Raw genomic sequence first — 22752 nt, forward strand, 5'->3', positions numbered from 1 at the left:
TGCCAGCAAGATGTGGAAGAGAAGAACTGAGCACCAGAAAAAAGATCCTTAAAATAAGAAGTTCTCCAAAGACTGGAATTGCAGTTCAATTTGAAGTGACAGATAAAGATGTGATCCCACGCCTTTTTTAGTCTCACCTTCCCAGATTTCTTGCCCACTCCAGCGTGGTGAGCTCCCAACTGGAGCTCAAATGAGTGGAAATTATTTTGAATTATATTGTTGATCAGATCTTGGAATGATTTTCAGCTACCTGACCTCCAGACAGACATTATGAATTGTGCAGCTATTTTGGATGGAAGTTAAAAATCTCTCCTATCCATCAACCAACATCATTAAAAACAAATTACTGATTATTTGATTATTATATTACCATTTGTGGGAGCTGCTATAAGTAATTTGTGACTATGTTTCCTACATTACAACAATTCAATAAAATACTTCAATAAAGTGCTTTGAGATGACCCAAGTTTCTGAAACATGCAGTATAAAATGCAAGTTTTCATTTTCCTTTCAAACAACTGCAATCCTTTCAGTTAATCAATCTTCCCTATTACTGCGCATTGTGTATTAGACTGTGCTTTAGGCTCTTTACTCTGAGGAATGAACAGCACACTAATGCAACTTTCCATTAGAATGTCACTGAAGTTTCAGGAGCACATCAGTCACACAGAGAAACAAAGATCAGAGGTGACAAGCTGATTAGGAGGTTTGAAAAAACCTTGAGCATAAATTCAGATTGGTACCGTAAACAGGCAAAATTAAATTGGGAACCAATACATGTTCCCACGAATATCACCGAATTAATGACTAGATAGTCTGATTTTAGGCATTGGTTAAAGGATAATTATTGACTAAGTCTCTTGTTCTTTGTCGAGTTGTGCGGTGAGAACTTTATATCCAGCTAAAATAGCTAAGACGACCTCAGTTTAACAAATGATTGCACTGAACTGAATTGTTAATGTAGATTTTGTGCTCAAATCTCTGCAGCGTAACTTGAACCCTAACCATATACTCAGAGGCAAGGCAACTGAGCCACAGCTACCAGCTAATTGGGTTCAGCATAGCTAGGCTGCATCTCAATGTAGTTAACTATTTTTTGGAAATGTGTAGCACACACCTAAAGATACAATATAGAAAATGAGGTAACTGTTTCTCCCACTAACTGTCCAAGTTAGGCCTTATAGGTAATCTATTTGGAACAGCAGCTCATTGTTTATATGGTTTGCATCAGTGGTGAGTGCTTTATTTCTTCTGGTGCAATGTTGGTTGCAGATAGTTTCCATTCAAATCTGTTCACAGGTCAAAACATAATGCAGGACAATATGAAATAGCCATTCATAAGGACGAGGAAGTGTTCACATGTCAGATCTTTAAAATTAATATTATTACATCCCTGTATGGAATGCGATCGTGAGTATGAATGTTCACAAGTCGGATGTTCATAAGTCGGTGACCACTTCATAACACAGGAGTTAACCCTTCAGTGTAAATGCCAACATTTGTTGCCATGAAGACACAGTGGTACCCCTGTCCAGACATGACCACCTAAAGGCCATCCTTAAGCCAGCAGAAAAATATTGATGATACTGTTAATGAAACCCAAGATGCATCACTGACCAGCCTTGAGTGGAGCTGTTGTTTATATTCAAAAAGGGAACTTACGGTAGAGACATCCAGCTTCATTGTTGAGTTGTATCCACCCTGGACAACACTTCAAGACCACCTTAAAGTCCATACTGTAAACCTGTCTGTATGCTGTATAGTATGCAGTCCTGTAAGAAAACCAGATTTATTTAGTAATTCTCAGATCCCTTATCAACTTTTCTGTCAACTAACCATGCTGCCACAGAAATGTTTGGATTGAAAAGATGTGAATTTGTATCACATCTTATTACACCTCTCTATTATCTCAAAAAGCTTCAGACTTTTTCACACAACAAGTTATGCACTGGAAGGCATTATCAACTACAATGCTGTGGCTCTGGAGTCACGTGTAGGCTAGATCAGGTAAGGATAGCAGCTTTTTTTACATTAGTGAACCAGATGTGTTTTTTCAACAAATAAACCAACAACAGTTTAATGGTCATCATTAAACTCTTAATTCCAATTTTTATTGAATTTATGGCAGGATAAGTACAATGACTAACTAGTTCAATTTTAAAAAGGAGGTCCTCGAGGGTAGTAATATCTGGATTACTCACAGTGCTATGAGCTACTGAGGGTAGGAATAGGAGGATAGAGCAGATGAATGTGCGGCTGCGGAGCTGGTGTATGGGAAAAGGTTTCACATTTTTGGATCATTGGAATATCTTCTGGGGTAGAAGTGACCTATCCAAGAAGGACGGATTGCACTGGAATTGGAAGGGGATTAATACACTGACAGGGAGATTTGCTAGAGCTGCTCAGGAGGATTTAAATTAGTAAGATGGGGTGGTGGGACCCAGGGAGATAGTGGGGAAAGAGATCAATCTCGACTGGTACAGTTGAGAAAAGAAGCGAGTCAGGCAGTCAGGGCAGGCAGGGATAAAGCAGAGAACAAGGTAGGACTAATAAATTAAACTGCAGTTATGTCAATGCAAGGGGCCTAACAGGGAAGGCAGATGAACTGATGGCATGATTAGGAACATGGGACTGGGAATCATAGCAATTGCAGAAACATGGCTCAGGGATGGACAGGACTGGCAGCTTAATGTTCCAGGATACAAATGTTACAGGAAGGACAGAAAGGAAGACAAGAGAGGAGGGAAGTGGCGCTTTTGATAAGGGATAGCGTTACAGCTGTACTTAGGGAGGATACTCCCAGAAATACATTCAGGGAAGTTATTTCGGTGGAACTGAGAAATAAGAAAGGGATGATCACCTTATTGATTGTATTATCGATCCCTTAATAGTCAGCGGGAAATTGAGAAACAAATTTGTAAGGAGATTTCATTTATCGGTAAGAAACATAGACTGGGACTTCCCTAATGTTAAGGGCTTAGATGGAGAGGAATTTGTTAAGTGTGTACAGGAAAATTCTGATTCGGTATGTGGACGCACCTACTAGAGAAGGTACAAAATTTGACCTACTCTTGGGAAATAAGGCAGGGCAGGTGACTGAGAAGTCAGTGGGGGAGCACTTTGGGACCAGCGATCATAATTCTATTAGTTTTATAATAGTGATGGAAAAGGATAGACCAGATCTAAAGGTTGAAGTTCTAAATTGGAGGAAGGCTAATTTTGATGGCATTAGGCAAGAATTTTCAAAAGCTGATTGGGGATAGATATTAAAATTAAAATAATGAGAGTCCAGAGACAGTTAGGGTGAAAGTAAAGGCTGGTAGGTATAGGGAATGCTGGATGACTAAAGAAATTGAGGGTATGGTTAAGAAAAAGGAGGAAGCATAAGTCAGGTATAGATAGGATAGATCAAGTGAATCCTTAGAAGAGTATAAAGGCAGTAGGAGTATACTTAAGAGAGAAATCAGGAGGGAAAAAAGGGGACATGAGATAGCTTTGGCAAAGAGAGTTAAGAAGAATCCAAAGGGTATTTACAAACACATTAAGGACAAATGGGTAACTAGGGAGAGAATAGGGCCTCTCAAAGATCAGCGAGGTGGTCTTTGTGTGGAGCCGCAGAAGACGGGGAAGAATACTAAACAAATATTTTGCATCAGTGTTTACTGTGGAGAAGGATATGGAAGATATAAAATGTGAGGAAATAGATGGTGACATCTTGTAAAATGTCCATTTTACAGAGGAGGAAGTGCTAGATGTCATTTGGATACAGAATTACCTCTAAGGTAGAAGACAGAGGGTGGTGGTGAACAGTTGCTTTTCAGACTGGAGGCCTGTGACCAGTGGTATGCCACAAGGATCAGTGCTGGGCCCACTACATTTCATCATTTATATAAATGATTTGCAGATGAACATAGGAGGTATGTTAGTAAGATTGCAGATGACACCAAAATTGGAGGTGTAGTGGACAGCGAAAAAGGTTACCTCAGATTACAATGGAATCTTTTGATCCGATGGGCCAATGGGCTAAGGAGTGGCAGATGGAGTTTAATTCAAATAAATGCGAGGGGTTGCATTTTGAAAAGCAAATCTTAGCACGGCTTAATGGTAAGGTCCTCGAAACTGTTGCTGATCAAACAGACCTTGAAGTGAAGGTTCAGAGCTCCTTGAAAGTAGGGTCGCAGGTAGATAGGATAGTCAAGAAGGCATTTGGTATGCTTTCCTTTATTGGTCAGAGTATTGAGTATAGGAGTTGGGAGGTCATGTTATAGCTGTACAGGACATTGGTTAGGCCACTTTTGGAATATTGTGTGCAATTCTGGTCTCCTTCCTTTCGGAAGGATGATGTGAAACTTGAAAGGGTTCAGAAAAGATTTACAAGGATGTTGCCAGCGCTGGAGAATTTGAGCTATAGGGAGAGACTGAATAGGCTGGGGCTGTTTTCCCTGGAGCGTCGGAGGCTGAGGGGTGACATTATCAAGGTTTATAAAATCATGAGGGGCATGGATAGGGTAAATAGACAATTTCTTTTCCCTGGGGAGAGGGAGTCCAGAACTAGAGGGCATAGGTTTAGGATGAGAGGGGAAAGATATAAAAGAGACCTAAAGGGCAACATTTTCATGCAGAGTGTGCTACGTGTGTGGAATGAGCTGCCAGAGGAAGTGATGGAGGCTCATACAATTGTAACATTTAGAGGGCATCTTGATGGGTATATGAATAGGAAGGGTTTGGAGTGATGTGGGCCAGGTGCTGGCAAGTGGGAGTGGATTAGGTTGGGATATCTGGTTGGCATGGACGAGTTGGACCGAAGCATCTGTTTCCGTAATATACGTCTCTATGACTCTAATAACATCTGTTAGAGAAGAAAACCTGCCAGTCTTACCTGGTTTGGTGCATATGTTACTCCTGTTCATTCTTACCCATCCTCTAAAATAGTCTAGCAAGTAACTCTTTATCAAAACACGACACTGCATGTTCATAAATTATTACTTTTAACTGACAACTAAGGATGGGCATTAAATGCCACTGAGGTCGAGGTTCTCAGAATCAATTTTAAAAATGTGGGCAAACACACCAATTATTTTGAACACACTTGGATGCCATAGCACCAAAGATAATGACTATATATTTTTGGTGGCATTTGCTGAGGTGGGAATGTTGCCCAGGAGAACTCTCTGGTCTTCTTTGAGTATTGCCATTAAATGTGTAACATCTACCTGAACTACAGAAACATGCCTGTCACACTCCCCAATCTCAGAATTGACGTTTAGCCATAGTTCCTGCACTCCTAAAGTGGATTTGAAACTACAACCTTTGCCTGCAGAGATGAGAGTGCTACCTACTGAGCGAGTAACTCTTGTGGCACTTTGTCCTTATCCAGCATCCATATGGACTATTTTACAGAGTAGTCAGTCGACTGCAGTTGGCAGAAACCAAAGCCCATTTTCTCCTCCTTAAGTAAGGCAAACAAAAGGTCATCTAGTATATTTGCCCACCTGAATTCTCTGGCCAGGCCTGTGTATGTGCAGTTTCCCACCCATTCTGGAAAGAATTTTTTCTGGTTTGTCGTGACAATGTATTCAAGCAAGTAAACAGGGACAGTTTGTACACAAATGCTAATGCATAGCAACAGAAACAGATGTATGCAGTATTACTCAATGAACTGCCATTAGTGGAGACAGGGCTGACTTTTAACTCCTCTCCTGCTGAATAAATAAAAACAGAACTGACAATTAACTGAAAAGAAATCCAAGCATTTACAAATCCCATATTTTCAATGAAGTCTTGGAACTAATAGTTAGTAATAGTTATAACAGTTATTGTTGACTGTAGTGGAGAATTATACCTTTCTAGAAGGTTAATGAATCATAGAATGGTTATGGCACAGAAGGAAGCATTCAACTTGTTTTATCTATGCCGGTGGTATGCAGAAGCAACCAAGCAGAGAAGATGACGGGTGGGTATACAGTCGTGTGGAGACTAAATATCCACAAAGGTCAGTTAAATCAAATGGCTTGTTTCAAACTGCAGATGCTCTTCTTCTGCTCCAAGTTGGGGCATAAGGGAGAACCACTGATGAGTGGAGTTAGTGACTCGCTGAAATATGGTATCATCTAATAAATCCTATCAATTTCCATTTTGGATGCATATTGGATTACTGTTCATTAAAATTGCTGAGGCACGGTGGCTCAGTGGTTAGCACTGCTGCCTCACATCACCAGGGTCCCAGGTTCGATTCCAGCCTCAAGCGACTGTCTGTATGGAGTTTGCACATTCTCAATGTGTCAGCGTGGGTTTCCTACGGGTGCTCCGGTTTCCTCCCACAGTCCAAAGATGTGCAGGTCAGGTGAATTGGCCATGCTAAATTGCCCATAGTGTTAGGTGCATTAGTCAGAGGAAAATGGGTCTGGGAGGGTTACTCACCGGAGGGTCGGTGTGGACTGGTTGGGCCGAAGGGCCTGTTTCCTCACTGTAGGGAATCTAATCTAATCAAACATTGATTTTTCTCTTTCACAGCAGAGTTGATTGGAGAAATGGGACAGCGAGGAAGGTTACTTCTGATTACAACGGGATCTTGATTAGATGGGCTGATGGGCTGAGAAGTGGCAGATGGAGTTTAATTTAGATAAATGTTGCATTTTGGGAAAGCAAATCTTAGCAGGACTTATACACTTAATGGTAAGGTCCTAGGGAGTGTTGCTGAACAAAGAGACCTTGAAGTGCAGGTTCATAGCTCCTTGAAAGTAGAGTCACAGGTAGATAGGATAGTGAAGAAGGTGTTTGGTATGGTTTATTTTATTGGTCAAAGTACTGAGTAAAGGAGTCGGGAGGTCATGTTGCGGCTGTACAGGATATTGGTTAAGCCACTTTTGGAATATTGCATACAATTCTGGTCTCCTTCCTATCAGAAGGATGTTGTAAAACTTGAAAGGGTTCAGAAAAGATTTATAAGGATGTTGCCTGGTTTGGAGGATTTGAGCTGGAGGGAGAGGCTGAATAGACTGGAGCATTGGAGGCTGAAGGACGACCTTATAAAGGTTTATAAAATCATGAGGGGCATGGATAGGATAAATAGACAAAGTCTTTTCCCTGGGGTGGGGGAGTCCAGAACTGGAGGGCATAGGTTTACGGTGAGAGGAGAAAGATATAAAAGAGACCTAAGGGACAACGTTTTGACACAGAGGATGGTATGTGTCTGGAATGAGCTGCCAGAGGAAGTGGTGGAAGCTGGTACATTTGCAACATTTAAAAGGCATTTAAATAGGAAGGGAGTGTGGTGCTGAAAAAGCACAGAAGGTCAGACAGCATCCGAGGAGTAGGAAAACTGACGTTTCAGGCAAAAGCCCTTCATCAGGAATGAGGCTGAGAGCCTCAGGGGTGGACAGATCGATGGGAGGGGGGTGAGGCTGGGGGGGGAGGTAGCTGAGAGCGCAATAGGTGAATGGATGTGGGGGTAGAGGTGATAGGTTGGAGAGGAGGGTGGAGTGGATAGGTGGGAAGGAAGATGGACAGGTGGGACTGGTCATGAGGACGGTGCTGAGCTGGAAGGTTGGAACTGGGATAAGGTGGGGGGAGGGATGGGGGGAGGGGAAAAGAGGAAACTGGTCACCTGTCCATCTTCCTTCCCACCTACCCGTTCCACCCTCCTGTCCGACCCATCACCTTTACCCCATCTCCATCCACCTATTGCACTCTCAGCTACCTTCCCCCCCAGCTCCACCCCCTCCCATTTATCTCTCCACTCCCGAGACTCCCAACTTCATTTCTAATTAAGGTCTTTTGCCCAAAACATTGATTTTCCTGCTCCTCGGATGCTGCCTGACCTGCTGTGCTTTTCCAGCACCACACTCTCGACTCTAATCTCCAGCATCTGCAGGCCTCACTTTCACTAAAATGAATAGGAAGGTTTAGAGGGATATGTGCCACCTTCTGGCAGGTGGGACTAGATTGGGTTGGGATATCTGGTTGGCATGGACGAGTTGGATCGAAGGGTCTGTTTCTATGCTGTACATTTCTATGACTCTATAACTCAAACTGAAGTAAACATTGACTGCATATGAGTATCAAAGGGTAGTTCCCAGTTATGCCATCCCATGTACTTCCACAATCTCTATTACAAATACTAACTTATTAATTGAAATTTATTTAATTAAATTTGCCCCCACATTTGAATGCATGTCACTCAATCATTATCCACGCCTTCAGGATTTCTAGATCAGTAAGACAGGGGTATAGTCGCACAGTGGTTAAGTAAATGAACAGTGAGTGAGCAACCTCAATAGAATAAACAAACCTCAACTATGCATAATATTTTCACCCTTCAGCATCCCTCCACTATGCACAGTAGATCAGCCAATATTTCTACTCTTGATCTATCAGTAATAGAGAGAGACACATTTTTATAGAGGTGAAAAATGTGTTGCTGGAAAAGTGCAGCAGATCAGGCAGCATCCAAGGAGCAGGAGAATCGACGTTTCGGGCATGAGGACGGTGTGCCAAGCAGGCTAGGATAAAAGGTAGGGAGGAGGGACTATGTACTGCATGGCTGCTACGTTCAAGTGTGCAGCCCATCAATGTTTTGAAAATGGCTGTGTACATCTGCTAATTTAAAGCAGCTAATGTGTGAGTAGTCTGTGTGAGAACTCTAGAGTTGCTGTCTGGCTGGGCAGCTTACTGGGAACATTGCCAATGATCCCTTGTTGGAAATGTGTGTGATGTTGGCAGAATCAGTTTTAGTTACCTGACCATCTTGCTAACACCTAACTTTTACAAGTCCCACACAAACAAAGCACACTTAGTGGAGATAGAAAGAGGAGGGGCAGTTATAATTGTTTTATAATCAACCAGTTCAAAGATGTATGTACATACCTCTGCAGCAGGTGGGACTTGAACCCAGGTCTCGTGATTCAGAGGTAGGTACACTACAATTTTGCCACAAGAGCCCCCAAATATAGTCTAAATGGGAGAAGGATCTGTATCCTATCATAAGGCAATATCTTCAGAAAAATATGAGAAGAAACTGCTGTAAAAATCTTCCATTAACAACAATTTATAACTCATAACTCAGTCCACAAGCGCCAGCTCAAAATGGAATTGGAATCTTTAATTTCTGTTCATTTAACTAATTGGATTTAGCTGTTGATTTGAATGATAACACTGTGGTTACATACCTTCTCTCTTGTCCCACGCACCACTTCTGTCTTTCACACCCTTGTTTCCAGACTTTAACCATCCGAGTGAAGGCCTGAACACATGGCTGCCTGTGGCCAATCATCATCACCTCCCTCTCTGCACAAACATTGGGCCTAAACAAAGGAGAGTTAAACAATATTTAATTGCATAAACTATATTCAGACAAACATACAACAATGAAGGGCAGAAACACACCAACTGTTCCATCAAGCTGGCCTCATAGCTTACGATGCCTAATGTACTATGAATAGCCACTTCTGAACCGTCACAGAGGAAAAGATAGGACCAATAGTGTGGATTAGGGAAGCTAGAAAATTCCTCTGCAATGTCTTCAGGCAATCAAAACTATGGATGAAGATTGACCAACTAGCTGTTATTTGTAAAGACAGCTACCTTCAATATAACACGAGGACTCTGTTTCAGTGTCAGCGTCCCTATCTCTGAGCCAGCAGGCGCAGATTCAAGTTCCATCTATTCCAGAATATGTGATAAAATTTCTGAACAGATTGATTTAGAAGAAAAAGTCAATTGAAGGTGCAGTGGACAGCGAAGAGTACAACGGGACCTTGATCAGATGGGCCAATGTGTTGAAGAGTGGCAGATGGAGTTTAATTTAGATCAGTGATTCTCAATCATTTTTTTGGTGCGGTCCCCCCCCGGGAGCTCTTCTCAGGTTCCAGGGATCCCCTTTCAAACAGGGATACAACATAAACAAATAGACATGCTGACCTTCAGATAATGAAGTATGACGATAATGGATGCGAGAACCTTTGATTGAATACGCTGACTTGGTGCAGTCTGATTTTCAACTGTCTCTGAAGTGAGGCTGCATGGGAGGAGCTTAAACAATTAATTTACCAGGTGTGCCAAATTCAAACAGTGTGTTGGAAAGATATTATAAATAGGAAGGAAACTATTGACTCCAATGAAGGTTGTTGCTTGGGTATTTCATAGGGTCAGTTACCTGGGTCCCCATAAACCCTTGGGGCTTCCCTTCTCACAGTTTTCAGTCTGTGTCCCCCTTCAAATGTGCTAGGGCCCATAAGGGGGTCATATGACCCCTATTGAGAATGGCTGATTCAGATAAATGTGTAGTGCTGCATCTTGGAAAGGCAAATCAGGGCAGGACTTAAATGGTAAGGTCCTGGGGAGTGTTGCTGAACATAGAGATCTTGGAGTGCAGGTTCATAGTTCCTTGAAAGTGGAGTCCCAAGATAGGATGGTGAAGATGGTATTTGGTATGCTTGCCTTTATTGACAATGCAGTGCATTGACAATAGGAGTTGGGAGGTTGTGCTATGGCTGTATAGGTTCGACCACTTTTGGAATGTTGTGTGCAATTCTGGTCTCCCTGCTGTAGGTAGGATGTTATGAAACATTAAAGGGTTCAGAAAAGATTTACAAGGATGTTGCCAGGATTGGACGGTTTGAGCTGTAGGGAGAGGCTGAAGATGTTGGAGTTATTTTCCCTGGACCATCAGAGGCTGAGAGGTGACCTTTAGAGGTTTATAGAATCATGAGGGGCCTGGATAGGATGAATAGCCAAGTTCTTTTCCCCAGAGTGGGGGGAGTCCAAAACTAGCGGGCATAAGTGTAATGTGAGATTTCGAAAAGTGTGCTGCTGGAAAAGCACAGCTGGTCAGGAACATCTGAGGAGCAGGAGAGTCGAAGCTTTGAGCATCTGTAGTCCCCACTTTCTCCTAGTTAAAGTGAGATAAGCAAGATTTAAAAGGGACCAAAGGGGCAACCTTTTCATTCAGAGGGTGGTGCATGTATGGAATGAGGAAGTAGTAAAGGCTGGTACAATTACACTATTTAAGAGGCAATCTGGATGGGTGGATGAATAGGAAGGGTTTAGAGGGACAGGGGCCATATTCTGACAAATGGGACAAGATTTGTTTAGGATATCTGATTGGCATGGGCGAGTTGGACCGAAGGGTCTGTTTCCATGGTGTACAGTACAGCTCTAATTTAATGCAAATTTACCCTAAAAGCCAGTCCAACCGAATGTAATACTGAGACTTGGCAACCAAGGCACCAGCCAGAAATACATTACAGAGCCTCACTACTCTCAGACCATGTTAGTTCCTTCCCGCTGGTCACCCAGTAATCCACAATCCTTCTCCAACCTTCTTGGTTGCAGACAGCAGGATGCAAATGTTTCTCTCTCAGACAATAAAGTATGTTTTACTCCATGGGATGATTCAGGAAGTAGATTCAAGAAAGGGTAATTTCACTATTGCAGGATGACTGGGCCACTTAGGTTTCTGCACTCAAAGAAAATGCTACATTTCTTGGATTTCTACATGGAGGATACAATCCCAATTTTTCCACATTAACAATATAACAAAATATACCACAGTCATCCTTGCTCTCACAAGTGAAAACAATGAGTTTTTGAGAAATGGCTTGAAGGTAGAGGACAGGGTGGTGGTGGAGGGTTGCTTTTCAGACTGGAGGCCTGTGACCAGCAGCGTGCCACAAGGATCGGTGCTGGGTCCACTGCTTTTCGTCATTTATATAAATAATTTGGAAGTGAACATAGGAGGTATTGGTTAGTAAGTTTGTAGATGACACCAAAATTGGAGGTGTAGTGGACAGCAAAGAAGGTTATTGCAGAGAACAACAGGATCTTGATCAGATGGGCCAATGGGCCAAGGAGTGGCAGATGGAGTTTAATTTGGGGTATGTGAATAGGAAGGGCTTAGAGGGATAGGGGCCAAATGCGACTAGATTAGTTTAGGATATCTGGTTGACATGGACAAGTTGGACTGAAGGGTCTGTTTCCATGCTGTACATCTCTATGATTCTAGATAAATGTGAGGTATTGCATTTTGGAATGGCAAATCAGGGTAGGACTTATACACTTCATCCTGGGGAGTGTTGCTGAACAAAGGCACCTTGGAGTGCAGGTTCATAGTTCCTTTAAACTGAAGTCCTCAGTAGACAGGGTAGTGATGAAGGCATTTGGTATGCTTGCCTTTATTGTTCAGTGAACTGAGTATAGGAGTTGGGAGGTCATGTTGCGACCGTACAGTGGTTAGACCACTTCTCGAATACTGCGTGCAATTCTGGTCTCCCTAGGAAATATGTTGTGAAACTTGATAGAGTTCATAAAAGATATACAAGGATGTTGCCATGGTTGGATACCTCAAATGAGATATAGGGATAGGCTAAATAGGCTGAGGTGTCAGAGTCTGGATCAATGGTGCTGGAAGAGCACAGCAGTTCAGGCAGCATCGAGGAGCTTCAGCAAAATCGACGTTTCGGGCAAAAGCCCTTCATCAGGAATAAAGGCAGTGAGCCTGAAGCGTGGAGAGATAAGCTAGAGGAGGGTGGGGGTGGGGAGAGAGTAGCATAGAGTACAATGGGTGAGTGGGGGAGGAGATGAAGGTGATAGGTCAGGGAGGAGAGGGTGGAGTGGATAGGTGGAAAAGGAGCTACGCAGGTTGGAAAAGTCCGGACAAGTCAAGGGGACTGGAAGTTTGAAACTAGGATGAGGTGGGGGAAGGGGAAATGAGGAAACTGTTGAAGTCCACATTGATCCCCTGGGGTTGAAGGGTTCCGAGGCGGAAGATGAGGCGTTCTTCCTCCAGGCGTCTGGCGGTGAGGGAGCGGCGGTGAAGGAGGCCCAGGACCTCCATGTCCTCGGCAGAGTGGGAGGGGGAGTTGAAATGTTGGGCCACGGGGCGGTGTGGTTGATTGGTGCGGCGGTCTCGGAGATGTTCCCTAAAGCGCTCTGCTAGGAGGCGCCCAGTCTCCCCAATGTAGAGGAGACCGCATCTGGAGCAACAGATACAATAAATGATATTAGTGGATGTGCAGGTAAAATTTTGATGGATATGGAAGGCTCCTTTAAGGCCTTGGATAGAGGTGAGGGAGGAGGTGTGGGCACAGGTTTTACAGTTCCTGCGGTGGCAGGAGAAAGTGCCAGGATGTGACAGTGGGTCGTAGGGGGGCGTGGACCTGACCAGGTAGTCATGGAGGGAAAGGTCTTTGCGGAAGGCGGAAAGGGGTGGGGAGAGAAATATATCCCTGGTGGTGGGGTCTTTTTGGAGGTGGCGGAAATGTCGGCAGATGATTTGGTTTATGCGGAGGTTTGTAGGGTGGAAGGTGAGCACCAGGGGCGTTCTGTCCCTGTTACGGTTGGAGGGGTGGGGTCTGAGGGCGGAGGTGCGGAATGTGGACGAGATGCGTGTGAAGGGAAATTGCAGTCTCTAAAGAAGGAGGCCATCTGGTGTGTTCTGTGGTGGAACTGGTCCTCCTGGGAGCAGATCCGGCGGAGGAATTGGGAATTCGGGATGGCATTTTTGCAAGAGGTAGGGTGGGAAGAGGTGTAATCCAGGTAGCTGTGAGAGTCGGTGGGTTTGTAAAAAATGTCAGTGTCAAGTCGGTCGTCACTAATGGAGATGGAGAGGTCCAGGAAGGGGAGGGAGGTGTCAGAGATGGTCCAGGTAAATTTAAGGTCAGGGTGGAATGGGTTGGTGAAGTTGATGAATTGCTCAACCTCCTCGCGGGAGCACGAGGTGGCGCCAATGCAGTCATCAATGTAGCGGAGGAAGAGGTGGGGAGTGGTGCCAGTGTAATTACAGAAGATCAGCTGTTCTACGTCGCCAACAAAGAGACAGGCATAGCTGGGGCCCATACGTGTGCCCATGGCTACCCCTTTGGTCTGGAGGAAGTGGGAGGATTCAAAGGAGAAATTGTTACGGGTGAGGACCAGTTCGGCCAAACGAATGAGAGTGTCGGTGGAAGGGTACTGTTGGGGACGTCTGGAGAGGAAAAAACGGAGGGCTTGGAGGCCCTGGTCATGGCGGATGGAGGTGTAGAGGGATTGGATATCCATGGTGAAGATGATGCGTTGGGGGCCGGGGAAACGGAAGTCTTGGAGGAGGTGGAGGGTGTGGGTGGTGTCTCGAACGTATGTGGGGAGTTCCTGGACTAGGGGGGATAGGACAGTGTCAAGGTAGGTAGAGATAAGTTCAGTGGGGCAGGAGCATGCTGAGACAATGGGTCGGCCAGGGTAGTCAGGCTTGTGGATCTTGGGAAGGAGGTAGAACCGGGCAGTGCTGGGTTCCCGGATTATGAGGTTGGAAGCTGTGGGTGGGAGATCTCCTGAGGTGATGAGGTTCTGTATGGTCTGGGAGATGATGGTTTGGTGATGGGGGGTGGGGTCATGGTCGAGTGGGCAGTAGGAAGAGGTGTCCTCGAGTTGACGTTTGGCTTCAGCGGTGTAGAGGTCAGTGCGCAGACTACCACTGCGCCCCCTTTATCTGCTGGCTTGATGGTGAGGTTGGGATTAGAGCAGAGGGATTGGAGGGCTGCGCGTTGTGAGGGTGAGAGGTTGGAGTGGGGGAGGGGGTAGACAGGTTGAGGCGTTTAATGTTCCGGCGGCAGTTGGAAAAGAAGAGGTCGAGGGCAGGTAATAGGCCAGCTCGGGGTGTCCAGGTGGATGCAGTGTGTTGGAGGTGGGCGGGGTTCCTGATTGTGAAAGTAAGCTCGGAGGCGGAGGCGACGGAAGAAGTGTTCGATGTCACGGCGTGTATTAAATTCATTGATGCGTGGACAGAGGGGGATGAATGTGAGTCCTCCGAGGGGTGACCTTATAGAGGTTTATAAAATCATGAGGGGCGTGGATAGGATAAACAGACAAAGTCTTTTCCTTGGGGTGGGGGGAGATATTCCTGATGAAGGGCTTTTGCCGAAAACATCGATTTTCCTGCTCCTCGGATGCTGTACTTTTCCAGTACCATTCTAATCTTGACTCTAATCTCCAGCATCTGCGGCCCTCACCTTCATCTAATAAGATAAAATAGGCAATGGTGAGTCAATTTTACATCTATCAAATTTTACCTGTATTAACTTCACTAAGATTCCATTCAAAACAGACTGCTAAATAGCTATCATCCACTTTACAGCATAAAGTCAAGATCTGGCCCATTATCTTATTCAACAATACATTCTGGGAGATTCACATTTGAATTCTGGATGACTAACAGGTTGGAATGTCTCTCCACAGTCAAATAAACTGGTGTCATTCACACACACATGACAATGGGCACTTGGCTGAGGATTTGAAAGCGTGAGCATCGGACATGGCAGCAGCACAGCTCATTTTCAACAAAAAGGTTATAGGAACAAATTTAAAACCATTAGTCTATCAAGCTTATCTCACTTTTAGAACTGTGTGATCTCATGCCAGCCAGTTCTACACTTGATTCATCTCAAGACGCCAATCTCTATAATTAGAGTTCAAGTTGGAATTCCTGAAATGCAGATCCTCTCCTGCAGGCTATGTGCTTTCCTAACATTGATTAGAAAATAGACAGAGCATCTGGAATTTGTCTACCTGAGCACTAAGGTGTTTAAAAGTAAATATTTTTGGTCAGGCTTACATCCGATTCAAAAATCAAACCTGCATCAGAATTACATTCTGCATTCCATTCAGAAGTAAATGCCTCTTTGATAGGCAATCATTAAAATTAGAATTGTCAATACAAGATAGGTTCTCATAAATCTAATAGGGAATTCAAAAGAAATGGTTTGCCAGAGAGTGGTTAAAATGCAGATCTTCGTATATAAGTACCTGACAGAAAAGAGGGCAAGCTGAAAAGGTCAAATAAAGAAGGTTGGGAGGACACTCGTATTTAGCATAACCATTGGTCTGGATCAGTTGGGCTGAATAGTAGAAAGTGTTGAGAGTGAGGTGCTGGAAAAACACAGCAGGTCAGGCAGCATCCGAGGAGCAGGTGAGTCAATGTTGCGGGCAAGAGCTCATTCCTGATGAAGCGCTCTTGCCCTAAACATAGATTCTCCTGCTCCTCGGATGCTGCCTGACCCACTGTGTTTTTCCAGCACCCCACTCTCGACTCTGAACTCCAGCATCTGCAGTCCTCACTTTCTCCTGGTAGAAAACGTGTTAACTACCAGCACAAACAATTGCTCCACCTGATTTCCCAAAACTATCAGGAATCCCAGACAACAATTAGGGCGAGGAGCAACAGAGTCCTGAGTAAGAAACCTAACATTCCATCCAAGTCTCAACACTTTCATCTTCATAGTTTGCTTCTATGTCAAGTCTCAACAGGCTGCTCAAGTTACTCTAGTTGGCTAAGAAGAGCTTGCTAGTGACTTCCCAAATTCAAGCATTAAATCTGTAGTGAACATGATATCATAGGCAAGAAGACTGGGGGAAGAATCAGCAGGAATGTGGCAGCATTACATGTTATACTAATATGTACCTGGTCAACAGATCTGCAGTAGGAACCCTCAACGAGAGGTGATTAACCCTTTGAATACTGATCATTCACAGCCACCAGACCTTGTTTTCCTTCAGCCATTTCTTAGATTTTCTAATCTCATCTCCAAAAATCAAACTAGGCAACAAAACTGAGACTTCCGCTAATAGCCCTCAACAACTATCTACTCAGAGAGAGTGAGCTGTTGAGAATAATAAGGAGGCATTTAATCTCCCAGCGGAGTTGACATGGCAATTCCTTGTGAGACATTTTTGGATCATCAAGTGTAAGTGAAACAATGTAATTTTTCAGAAATATGTAAGTTAAATAAAGACATCTAAGGAATTTATCTTGGTTCAGGTTACAAAGGTCAATTTTTCACACTGAGTGCACGAGATTAAGAAATTCTCACAGATTATACACAAAGTGCATCTTTCAGTTATCTGAAAAACAGAATACACCACAATGAATTGACCCTCCCCTTACTTATCAGAATAGATTTTTACTGTTCACAATTTTAAAGCTCTGCAATGAATTCAAGTTATAAAAGTGGCTGCAACTGAACGTGTCAAACATCTACACAACACTGCAATTCACTTGCCATAATCCAAGAAAATAAATTCTCCACAGTCTCTGAGTTCACTGGAACTTGGAGATTACATTTATTGAATCTTCCTGATTATATATCATCATTCAGTGAGTATTGCAGTTTGTTAAACACTGCACAACATTGTTAGTATGTGTCAAGCCACCTTGTTAATTTTAATGCAGCAGCAGACACTGAAACTGTGTAGGAAATGTACCCTCTAGTGTTAGAACACAAAAAGGCACGACCAATTCTAAATAGAACAAGAAAACGGAATAGGCCACTCAGCCCTTTGAGGCTGCTCCACCATTCAAAGACATCATAGCTGATCTGATTTGACCTCAGCTTTACATTCCGGCATAGTCCCAATGATCTTTCATCCCCTTGGTAATGAACTCTATCTATTACTGCTTTACAAATATTTAAATATTCTACACCAACACTCTTTTGAGGAATCAAATTCCAAGGACTCTCAATCCTCAAAAAATATTTCATCATCTCTATTTTAAATAGATTACCCATTCAGTTTTTTTTTAAATGTATGACCCCTAGTTCTGGATTCTCCCACATGAGGAAACACCCACCCAGTCAAGTACTCAGAATGTTATGCTTCAATTAAGTCACTTCTGATTCTTCTAAACTCCAGACCTAGGCTGTCTAACCTTTCCTCATAAGGCTATCCACTCATTCCAAGTATTAATTTGGTTATCCTCCTCAGTACTAATTTATATACCTCTGCTGAAGCACTAACCCTCACCATTTCAAAATCACAATTGTCACTCCCCATCCAAAAACCTACATTCTCAGGAATTCCTATCTTATCATCCACCATTATTCCTCTCCAAGGACTTTGAATGTGCTGTTGTTACTCAGATTCATGTCTGATTACTTAGCAACTTGCTGTCATAATGCTTCTAATCCCCAGAGGACCAAAGGCTTAACAGAAGTTATGAATTACATTAATTTTGTGACTATGATTGTTATGTATTGTTCCTTCTCGTCCTTGACCACCCTGCAGTCCAATTTAACTAGCAACAACATACTCCTCCAATGCCTCGCATCTGTGCCCCAGTTTGATAGAATTGCCTTTATTTGGATTTACACTTGGATATCTAACAAATATAGGAACACAATTGGCCCATTCAGTTCCTCAACCTTGATCTGCATTCAAATAAAGCTATGTTGATCAATATTTTAATTCCATCTACCCAACTTAGCTCGATATCCCTTAACATTCTCTCCTGACAAAATACGGGGTCTTGTGGTGCATTCCTGCCTCTGAGCCAATATCTCCAGGGTCATGTCCCAATACATGACCTTATGGCTAAGGCCAATTATAACAAGGCCAAATAGGTTAATTATCAACTTCTAAATCCTTCCAATATACACTAATGGGTGGTGGTAAAAACAGGAGATTTTCCCTGGTCAGCCACATGATAGAAAAAGAATTTGAGCTTCTACCATTATTATCCTTCGGTCCAGACCACAACATGTTTGCTAAACTACGTGTCGCCATAGCAACTCTGAGATCAACAAAGAGAGAGACGTTGAAAGCATCGCCAGCAATAGCTATTCTCGCCACTTCAACATTGGAATGTCAGGATTCATCTAATGAACTTACTTTGGTCCCTTCCTGTTCAATAAGCAGCTCTTTGGTAACATTGTCCATAAATATGGGAACAGTTTGAACACATGCACTATTTCACCCCACCAACCTCTGGATACACTGCATCATCCTCTTCCACTTCTGCCATCTACAACCAGGCTCCACCACTAGAGATATATTTCCCTCCCTACCCCTATCTGCATTTTGGAGAGACTGTTCTCTCCACCACTCCCTTCTCAGGTCCACTCCTCTCACCAATCCACCCTCCCCTCCTGGCACCTTCCCCTGCCATCATAAGAAGTGCAAAACCTGCACCCATACCTCCCTCCTTACCTCTGTCCAAGGCCCCAAAGGATCCTTCCACATCCAATATAAATTTACCTGTGCTTCCACACACATCAGGCAACCACCTGATGAAGGAGCGGCGCTCCGAAAGCTGGTGCTTCCAATTAAACCTGTTGGACTATAACCTGGTGTTATTTGATTTTTAACTTTGTCCACTACATTGGGGAGACAGGATGCCGACCTGCGGATTGTTTCAGAGAAAATCTCTGGGACATCTGCACTAACCAACCCCACCATCCTGTGGCTGAACATTTTAACCCTCCCTTCCAGTCCGCCAAGGACATGGAGGTTCTAGGGCTTCTCCATTGCCAAACCCTAGCCACCCGATGCCTGGAGGAAGAACATCTCATCTTCCACATGGGGATCCTCCAACGACATGGGATCAATGTGAATTTCACCAGTTCCCCAATTCCCCTGCCCACCACCTTATCCCAGTCCCAACCTTCCAACTAGGCACTGCTCTCTTGAACGGTCCTACCTGTCCATCTTCCTTCCCACCTATTTGCTCCACCCTCTTCTTCAACCCATCACTTTCACCCCCATCTTCATCCACCTATCGCATTCCCAGCTACCTTCACCCCAGCACCACTTCCCTCCCATTTGTCTCTCAGCCCCCTTGGCCCACAAATCTCATTCCTGATGAAGGGCTTATGCCTGAAACGTCGATTCTCCTGCCCCTCAGATTGTGCCTGATCCAGCACCACACTCTTCTACTTTGATCTCCAGCATCTACAATCCTCAATTTCTCCTATGCACTATTTATAGCCTGCTCTACCTCTCTAAATCATTTGTATGTTTTCTATATTAGAAGGCTGCAAATGCAAAATAGAAATGGTGTGGAAGAGCCGGTGTTGGACTGGGGTGAACAAAGTTAAAAATCACACAACACCAGGTTATAGTCCAAGAGGTTTATTTGGAAGCACTAGCTTCTGAAAGCTAGTGCTTCTAAATAAACCTTTTGGATTATAACCTGGTGTTGTGCGTTTTTTAACTTAGCAAAATAGAAAGGGTAACTTGACCATCAAAATAGAGGCAAAAAATTTTCACCCTGTTTTTATGGTGATGTTTCACAGTGCGACCCCACCACAGATGCACTGCATTGAGCAGCAAGGCCTGGAATTCCTTTTTTTTAAAGCAAAAATCAATGAGAAAGTTGCATTTTTGTGAACTCTCACCTAACAAATCAACTTTAAAATGTGTGATTACTGTCAATTTTACTCATGGTTCAGAGAATGTTTTCCTGTTTCTCATTCATTCCCTTCCTCACCTGATTTGATCTGCACATTAGATTTACATGGGATCTTATTCCATGAACTGTAATGTGGAAATACACAGGTGGGGCGGGAGGAATAAAAATTACAAAATATTTTACACCAGATAGTGAAGAGGAAACTCTTTTGGATCCATTTGAAAACAAATAATAATGGTTCACACGATATTTATGTTACAGTCCAAGTTCACTGTGTCAACCCAATATATTTGTTGCCAAGCCTCTGCATATACTTGATGCGTCTGTTGTATTGAGTTACAAGTCTGACAGATGCAATAATCTTTTTCCTCTGCACAAAATAGCAGAACATTAACTTGAGCTACTGAGTTCCAGTCCATTACTAATCCCTTTTATCTCAAATCAGGTAGGTAAACTAGCCTCTTGCTGGTCTCTTTACGGTAACCCAGGTATAACTGCAGTCAATCGACGCACAGCAAGATTCCACAATAATACTGTGAAACCAAATATATTATCTGATTTAAGGTGTTGATTGGGGGATAAATATTAATCAAGAAAATTGAGTTTTCTTTTCGAAATGTTGACAGGAGCCCTCTGCTCCAATCCCAACCTCACCATCAAGCCAGCGGACTCCAATCCCTCTGCTCCAATCCCAACCTCACCATCAAGCCAGCGGATAAAGAGGGCGCAGTGGTAGTCTGGCGCAATGACCTTTACACTGCTGAAGCCAAATGTCAACTCGAGGACACCTCTTCCTACTGCTCCCTCGACCATGACCCCACCCCCCATCACCAAACCATCATCTCCCAGACCATACAGAACCTCATCACCTCAGGAGATCTCCCACCCACAGCTTCCAACCTCATAGTCCGGGAACCCCGCACTGCCCAGTTCTACCTCCTTCCCAAGATCCACAAGCCTGACCACCCTGGCCGACCCATTGTCTCAGCATGCTCCTGCCCCGCTGAACTCATCTCTACCTAACTCGACACTGTCCTATCCCCCCAGTCCAGGAACTCCCCACATATGTTCGAGACATCACCCACGCCCTCCACCTCCTCCAAGACTTCCGTTTCCCCGGCCCCCAACGCATCATCTTCACCATGGATATCCAATCCCTCCACACCTCCATCCGCCATGACCAGGGTCTCCAAGCCCTCCGTGTTTTCCTCTCCAGACGTCCCCAACAGTACCCTTCCACCGACACTCATTCGTTTGGCCGAACTGATCCTCACCCGTAACAATTTCTCCTTTGAATCCTCCCACTTCCTCCAGACCAAAGGGGTAGCCATGGGCACACGTATGGGCCCCAGCTATGCCTGTCTCTTTGTTGGCTACGTAGAACAGTCCATCTTCCGTAATTACATCGGCACCACTCCCCACCTCTTCCTCCGCTACATTGATGACTGCATTGGCGCCACCTTGTGCTCCCGTGAGGAGGTTGAGCAATTCATCAACTTCACCAACACATTCCACCCTGACCTTAAATTTACCTGGACCATCTCTGACACCTCCCTCCCCTTCCTGGACCTCTCCATCTCCATTAATGATGACCGACTTGACACTGACATGTTTTACAAACCCACCGACTCCCACAGCTACCTGGATTACACCTCTTCCCACTCTACCTCTTGCAAAAATACCATCCCGTATTCCCAATTCCTCCGCCGTATCTGCTCCCAGGAGGACCAGTTCCACCACAGAACACACCAGATGGCCTCCTTCTTTAGAGACCATAATTTCCCTTCCCATGTGGTTAAAGGTGCCCTCCAACGCATCTCGTCTACATCCCGCACCTCCGCCCTCAGACCCCACCCCTCCAACTGTAACAGGGACAGAACGCCCCTGGTGCTCACACTACCAACCTTCGCATAAACCAAATCATCCACCGACATTTCCGCCACCTCCAAACAGACCCCACCACCAGGAATATATTTCTCTCCCCACTCCTTTCCGCCTTCCGCAAAGACCGTTCCCTCCGTGACTACCTGGTCAGGTCCACACCCCCCTACAACCCACCCTCCCATCGTGGCACTTTCCCCTGCCACCGCAGGAACTGTAAAACCTGCGCCCACACCTCCTCCCTCATCTCTATCCAAGGCCCTAAAGGAGCCTTCCACATCCATCAAAGTTTTACTTGCACGTCCACCAATATCATTTATTGTATTCGTTGCTCCCGATGCGGTCTCCTCTACATTGGGGACACTGGGCACCTCCTAGCAGAGCGCTTTAGGGAACATCTCCGGGATACCTGCACCAATCAACCACACCGCCCTGTGGCCCAACGTTTCAACTCCCCCTCCCACTCTGCCGAGGACATGAAGGTCCTGGGCCTCCTTCACTGCCGCTCCCTCGCCACCAGACACCTGGAGGAAGAATGCCTCATCTTCCGCCTTGGAACACTTCAACCCCAGGGCATCAATGTGGACTTCAACAGTTTCCTCATTTCCCCTTCCCCCACCTCATCCTAGTTCTAAACGTCCAGCTCAGCACTGTCCCCATGACTTGTCCAGACTTGTCCTACCTGCCTATCTCCTTTTCCACCTATCCATTCCACCCTC

The 22752-nt window shown here is 44.4% G+C and overlaps 1 protein-coding gene across 2 annotated transcripts in view; it reads right to left on the reverse strand.

Moving 5' to 3' along the window:
* LOC122540385 (uncharacterized) overlaps positions 1-22752 on the reverse strand; it is a 435023-nt gene that overhangs the window by 409041 nt on the left and 3230 nt on the right. For both annotated transcript variants that reach the window (XM_087980369.1, XM_043676046.2), the window contains exons 2-3: positions 9168-9302; positions 1663-1772 (exon numbers count right to left, since the gene is read on the reverse strand). In XM_087980369.1, coding sequence (XP_087836495.1) covers positions 1663-1772; positions 9168-9302 — 245 coding nt within the window. The remainder of the gene's footprint in view (positions 1-1662; positions 1773-9167; positions 9303-22752) is intronic.

Source organism: Chiloscyllium plagiosum, unplaced genomic scaffold (assembly GCF_037043375.1).
Source record: "Chiloscyllium plagiosum isolate Xiang-an unplaced genomic scaffold, Cpla_swu_hap1 HiC_scaffold_37, whole genome shotgun sequence".
Lineage (NCBI taxonomy): Eukaryota > Metazoa > Chordata > Chondrichthyes > Orectolobiformes > Hemiscylliidae > Chiloscyllium > Chiloscyllium plagiosum.